Source organism: Camelina sativa, chromosome 7 (genome assembly GCF_000633955.1).
Source record: "Camelina sativa cultivar DH55 chromosome 7, Cs, whole genome shotgun sequence".
NCBI lineage: Eukaryota > Viridiplantae > Streptophyta > Magnoliopsida > Brassicales > Brassicaceae > Camelina > Camelina sativa.
This window is the reverse complement of record NC_025691.1, coordinates 23,676,944-23,684,434: the sequence shown is the minus strand read 5'-3', so window position 1 is coordinate 23,684,434 and position 7,491 is coordinate 23,676,944. Positions and strand designations below refer to the sequence as shown.

The following is a 7,491-nucleotide window of genomic DNA, read 5'->3' as shown; positions in this document are numbered from 1 at the left end:
CTCTACCACAAGTAGTTTCCCTATATCACTCCCGGTTTTGTTTGCCTAATCTGACCCCATGTTTTCTTTCTCCACTGGATGTGCATATGGTTTTCGAGCAGATGATGTGCATTTCGTTTTTTTTTTCCCTATCCTACAATGGGGAGGAAGCAACCAAAGGTATGTTTTTAAGTTTGATAACGCTGAGATTTTAAATCTTTAGAATTGTGGGGTTTTCTTAATGAAAACTAAAACATTTTAGTGAAAGGACAAGAAACTGAGGACTTGAACAAGAAGAAGAGGAAGTGCAAGAAACTGAGGGACTTGAACAAGGAGAAGAGGAAGAGTATTTACCCGAATGCCCAGGCCACATTGTGATTTTATACAGCACTTAAAAGTCATAATTCAAATATCATTTATAGAGTTAAAAGTCTGATTTTGTGCAAACCAGTTACAGTAAAACATTATAATGATATTAATTTATCTATAATTTATTAATTTATAGTGTAAATTAATACTTTTAATTGAGACAATCTTAGTAAAATAAGATTTAACTTTAGGATGTTAAAATTTTATGGTTTTCGAATTGGGTTTATAATAGTTAGAAAACATTTACAACAAATTACAAATAGTATAAACAAATTCACTTGTACAACATACATAAATTCAAATTCATGATTATTAATTTATAATATTACTAGGACCATGTTTTTCTGTAGATTTTTAAAAAATTATCTTATTATCTTATCGAATTTATTAATTTACAGTAGTTATTAATGTATGAAAAATACTTAGGGTGAACCTTTATGTCCACCTCCTCTTTTTCAACAAATAAGAATCTTTTATACATTATTTTATTTAAAAATAAATCAAAATTAAATTAAAAAAAAACAAATTAAGGAAACAAATTTTGTATACTTTTAATTAAGGAAAGTTAAATATTGGCTTGGTTTAGATTTTTAAAATTAACACAAAATTATGTGTCGGTTTGGGTTTACAAATAAGGTGATTAGAGTTTAGATTTTACAATTAAAACGAAATTATATGTTGGTTTGGATTTACAAATGAAGTGTTAGGGTTTAAATTTTATAATTAGAACGAAATTATATGTCGATTTAGGTTTACAAATGAGATGGTTAGAGTTTAGATTTTGTAATTAGAACGAAATTATATGTCGGTTTGGATTTACAAATTAGATGGTTAGGGTTTAAATTTTGTAATTAGAATGAAATTATATATCGGTTTGGGTTTACAAATGAGATGGTTGGGGTTTAGATTTTACAATTAGAATGAAATTATATGTCGGTTTGAGTTTATAAATGAGATGGTTAGGGTTTAGAATTTACAAATAGAATGAAATTATATGTCGGTTTGAGTTTATAAATGAGATGGTTAGAGTTTAGATTTTACAATTAGAATGAAATTATATATCTGTTTGGGTTTATAAAAGAGCGGTTTAAGTTTTTAATTTTATAATAATGTATACAGAATTTATTTTCTTATTTTATAAGGGGGTGAACAAATCTTAATTACGTAAACAAATTATATAGATCAATTAATTTTAAAATGGTTAATTCTAATATTATATTACAGTTTTTAATTATCACATCTAAACCCTAACTATTTTTTATAAACCCAAACCGACATATAATTTTGTTTAATTATAAAATCTAAAACCTAAACACTCTTTTATAAACCCAAACCAATATATCATTTTATTTGATCTATAGAATTTGTTTAATTAATTATTATTTGTTTCCTTAATTTAAATATGTTTGTGCATATGCTTGTAATGATAACTTCCTTCAACATGCAATCATCTTTCTCCTGGCCTAGGCATTGACAGTGGCCAAGGCTTTGACAGTTTCGCCAGCCATCTCTCTTCTAAAGAACATGAAAAAGGGGTAATCTTTGCCAAACCAGACTCACTTGTTGTGTCAATTACTTTTTTTTTTTTGTCATTTACTATTTTTCCCTTTCTCACTTCTACTTTTGTTTGCTTAAATCTGACCCATGCAAGCAGAGGTTGGCTTACTCGCCTTTCCAGTCATCATCTAAATATGGAGACGTATCCAGGCAGGACGATAAGTACGATAAGTACCCTCCTACCAAGCAACCAAAGGCAAGCTTTAATATCTGTTTGACACCCAAATTTCTTAATTTTAACTTTTGTTTGCCTAAAAATTGACCCCTCTTAATCTGCTTCAAAACCTTTTTGAAGATGGCTACTCGGGATGAGACTGCTACTAGACCTGGGCGTTCGGGTTCGGATTCGCTTATCCAAAGCTAGAAATCCAATTTTTTTTTATCCAACTTCGTCCACTTCATAAGATGTTTTAGAGATTTTTTTTGTTTTGTAATATATGCGTGCTTTTAGTTAAAATATACTATATTCAAAAAAATTAAAATATATATCTAAGAATCCCTTATATAATAAAATGGAAGTACAAGACATTTTTTTGTATACTATATAATAGATATATTTATGATCTTTTGTTATAAACTTGTGACATAGGTGTATCATAATATACGGGTTAGTCTAATTTTTGGTAAGTAAGGATAATATGGATTTAGTTAATTATAGTAACATATAAATCAATTATAGTTAACATTTAAAAGATAAGGAAATCTTTCAACCTAATTAAAACAAAAATATGTGATTCTTCTTTCACATTTATTTTATTTTATATTTTAATTATTTTAATTTTTATCTAATATATTTAGTTAATAAAATTTATGATTTTTTCTGCATATGATGTAATTTTTTTTTTAAACAGATATATATTGCTCAACTGATGAATAAAAAAATATACAAAATGCCCTACATCACCTAAGAAAACTAGGCAAAGATTCAAAGTCATATTAATAAAAAAGAGACCAAAATTATTCTGAATACAAATGAGCAGAAACCTTGATTTATCAGGCACTGAAATTAAAAAAATTATGCATTTTATTATGGTTCTTTATTTTAAAGAATTTCAACTTTTAACAACTTTAAAAATTCAAATGTATAACTTTTTAAAAATTTTAAAGATTATTAATATTTTAATTACTAAAACATTTATCTTTTTATAAAATGTTTAAGATATGAATAATATTTAAACTTTATAAGAAGTTCAAATATTATAAGTATTTCAATTTCTAAAATAATAAAATTTATTCAAACATTTTAAATTTTAATATTATATACGTTTTTAAAATATCACATGATGGGTTATATGGCAGGACATGTTTGAGTTGATATTAATAGAAAATTAAAATGTCATTAATTTGGTGTTACACGGGTAAAATATCGTCTCATTATTTTGTGAACTATTTAAAAACTTTAAAGATTATTAATATTTCAATTATTAAAACATTTAATTTTTATAATTGTTTAAGATATTAATAATATTTAAAATTTATAAGAAGTTCAAATATTATAAGTAGTTCAATTTCTATAAAAAAAAATTTCTTAAAACATTTTAAATTTTAAAAATATATTTAGATTTTTATGAAGTTTTTTCTGCAGTGTACAACGAATTAAAATATCACACGACGGTTTATATGGCTAAACATGTTTGAGTAGATATTAATAGAAACTTAAAATGTCATTAATTCGGTGCTACATGGATAAAATATCATCTCATTATTTTGTTAACAATATGAATATTAGATTAATAGACTTATCTAATTAAATTGATTAATTAATATTGTAACAAAATAATTAATATGCGGTATAGTGTAGGTTAAGTCATATAATTAACAATCAAAATACAATATATAATTTTAAAAACTAAACAAATCAAATAAAATTAACAAACAGAAATTGATACTTTTAACAAAAAACTTAAACTGCAGTGTACCGCGGGTCAAAATCTAGTTCTATTAGAATAAATCTTACAAAATATATGTTATTTTCATAAGTTATATTCAACATATGATTTCATGGCATAGTGTTTGAGCAAAAAAAAATTTAAAATAAATAAAATAATCATATATATATAACACTTTAAATAAAAATTACAAAATAAAAAAAAAATGTTAACCCGTACTCTAGCACGGATCCAATTCTAGTTACAAGTATTTTTTGCCTAAATATACTTAAAAGTTAAAAATAGTCATATCTACCAGTATAACAGAGTTTTGTTAGAAACTTTAGAATACAAACATTACGTCTAATAATTATAGGGAAGTCAAATATAATACACTGGCCTACAAAAGTAAGGGTAACATCACTCAAATTTTGCTTATGTTTGCATAGCATAGCAAAAGATGGAACGGCTAAATCAATTTTCTTTTTCCTCTCAAAGCGGTTTACGGAGAGGAAATTCAACCTGCTCGAGATAAAGAAGAACTTATAGAAAGAGGCAGAGAAGTAATTTGCCATATTGAAGCTTGTTTTACTATCCTGTAAATTTTGGAGTTCAGGGATATACAATACTTATAAGTGTGGGGTGGTTCATTATTGAACAGGTCGATAAAGTACAGCTGGGCGACTTCCTTGTGCATTTAAATGTACTAAGTGGGTGCCCGCGCATAATTGTTGTTTTCATTTGTGCTGTTTATTTTTTTTTCGTATTTTTGTCTTTTGACGTTTATTTATAGGATATTTTGTGTAGATTTTTAAATTATGTGTGTTTAATAGCAGTCGCCTCAACCGATGTTTCATATTCTGCAATAGATGTTTGAAGAGTAGTAGGATACCAATTCCTTCTTCTCGACAACCGCAGGAACAACAATATCAAACACCTTCTTTTCAACTGCAATAGTTCCACATGCAGCAGTTGCAACAACAACAACTACTAACAAAAACACTTAAATACAACATTAATATGTATAATCCACTTGAAAATAATAAGCAAGAGTCCTCACAAAAACAAACAAACTTCACTAACCAACATCCCATCTCAATATTTTTAGGCCCTAGGTGAACTAAATTTTTTAAACCTCTTTCACAGTTTTTTTTTTTTTTTTTTATGCCCTTTGTTCAAAGGTTTTTTCTGAATTTTGGAGTGGACCCTTGGATTTTGCCCCTCCCGCCACCCCCTTGAGCCGGGCCAACATCGAGAGGCTTTTGAAAAGATTTGTGAGATTTTTGTGTTATGTTATTAATTTAACTTTAGATTGAGAAAGTGAGGTTGTTTCTAATATGTGATAAGGCTACTTGCATACACCCTAATCATAAACCCTAAAGAACCTCAACGGTAACATACCATAACAATTTTCAACCCAATCGCATCATATCCAATATTCTGGATCCAGCTATTGTACTAAGAATTGCTACACAAAAATATCAGAAAAAAACATAGGAAATGAGAATGAATCAATACAATACAGACCACACACAAAAAACGTACAAACAACAAATGGTCAAAGATACAATTAAAAGATGAAACTTTAAGATCAGGCATGTCAGAATTGAGGGTACCTTGAAGACGGTCCAAATCCATCTTCGCCAAGTTTGTGAGTTGGGTGAAAATCTTTGATCGCGGAAACTAACTTGAAAAGAGACATATTTGGTTTTGCTTCTACTCAAATTACTTCCGTCTCAAAAACTTCTTCTCTGGTTTTGTGATAGAAAATTGATTTGAAATTGGAACATCAAAGAGAGATATTCGAAGAAGAGAGAAAGAGGAGATTAGGGAGAAAGCCTAATTCTCCAAATGTATTACATTTCTACTTCGGGTGAAAATGGTGGCAAATCAATTACAATTACGCTCTAGCTTGAGACAATTATAAAGTATATGTTGGTGGTGATACACGAAATGTTTGTTACAACGTGAACACATCAGCCGCTACACTCTCTCTCTCTATGGGTTGAGGAAGAAAAGCTTATGGTATGAAGAAGAAGAAGAGGGAGACTTTTTACTTTTTTTTTTTTTGATTCGGTGTGTGAGAGACTTACGAATAGAGAGAAAGTGACGGTAACCGAGAATAATTAACATTGATTCAAAAATCTGAGCTGTATTAATTGTTATATTTTGATTGGCTAGCTATTTTAAATTAGGTGTCAGCTACAGGTTTTTCTAAAATGCTGAGGTGACATGCTGAGGGAGAGAGTTAGCCAACTTTCATATTATAGATTGGCAAATGTTAACCCGTGCAAGTTGCTGTTAACAAGGATCATATCAGCCATCCCTACAATCCCACAAAGTGATACAAGAACAATTGATGTCAGATGGATGTAAGTAAGAGGAAATGAATGAAAAACCTGTGGTTTTTGTTCTTTGGATGAAATCAATGGGTTTCCGATACGATACATCTGTCTGAGTGCTGTTGTATGCTTCCTATGACAGAATCAGTTTCCTATGATTTCTAAAGGCCTTATGTAAAACCAACGAGATCCGGGAAATGGCAGAGTCAGTTTCCTATGATTTCTAAAGGCCTTAAATAAAACCAAAGCAAGTCATGGATAGTTCTGATTACTAAAAGTTAGATATACATTGAGACAAACATAACTAACCAAATGAACAAAGTAATTACACTAACCTCCAAAAGTGTTAGCACATATTACAACTGCAAAAGGTCCGTAAAACAGAGATGCAACATTTAATATGGAGGCAGGCATAGTATTTGATAAACGTACTTGAACCATGAGAGCAGGACATAGATAACACTTTTGGTAAAGTATCAATAACACTAAAGAATGAATTGTATGTATGCACACAAAAATCAGCATGTTCAACTTACTTATTCAAATCATGCTGAAAATAAAATTCACTATTAATTTAGCTAATCAGCCTCAAAGTGACCATCCTATAATAAAAATGGCGTAATCAATGGCAGACTGCAGACAAAACCCAATTAATTAACATTCTCTAATATGCTGCTATGCAACAGCTTTTAACATAAGGCCGATCTGGAAAGCCAACCAAACCTAACTTAGAGAACTCTAAGAGTCTGGAGAGCCGGAAATAACAGTTCACATATCTCTAAGAAAACAAAGAAACAGAGACAGAATACTCGGGTCTCTGGTTGAGTACCTTTATGGGGGTGCAAAAACATCTAGCCAGCATACCAATTTCAGCCGGCTCGAAGTGCTATTCAAATAAAACAAGAGAAGTCAGATCATCTCAGATATTGGAGATGATCAACTTATAAAACAAACTAGGAATTAACCTCCCGCGGTACACAATATTTTTTATTTTAAAATTTTAAAATTTATATTGTATTTATTTGTTATTTTATTATTATTTTATTAATTTTAAAAATATAAAATTTTACAGGTATTTGATATAAGTATTCAAAGTATAGGATTTTTGTAGTGTTTTCAAGGTTTTAACCGTGTGGTATATGTATAGTTTAGTAATACATTTATCTTCTGGTATATATCTAAAAGTGTTTTAAAAAAAAACAATTTCACTTAACTCCCTATATGAGATTAATGCCAACCCGTCTCACCAAAATCAAAATAAGTTTTTGCATACAAAAATAATCAAAATAAGTTTTTTTTATCAAGTTTAGTTATGTTAATTGTTTTACCAAATTAGCATATTTTTATAGTTTATAATTTTTCCATGTCAATATATA

The 7,491-nt window shown here is 28.8% G+C and overlaps 1 protein-coding gene across 1 annotated transcript in view; it reads right to left on the bottom strand.

The window, feature by feature from the left end:
- Positions 6,791-7,491, bottom strand: part of LOC104704890 (protein QUIRKY-like) — a 6,761-nt gene continuing 6,060 nt past the window's right edge. Inside the window, exons 2-3 of the mRNA XM_010420904.2 lie at positions 6,945-7,001; positions 6,791-6,820 (exon numbers count right to left, since the gene is read on the bottom strand). Of these exons, the coding sequence (XP_010419206.1) occupies positions 6,791-6,820; positions 6,945-7,001 (87 nt within the window). The remainder of the gene's footprint in view (positions 6,821-6,944; positions 7,002-7,491) is intronic.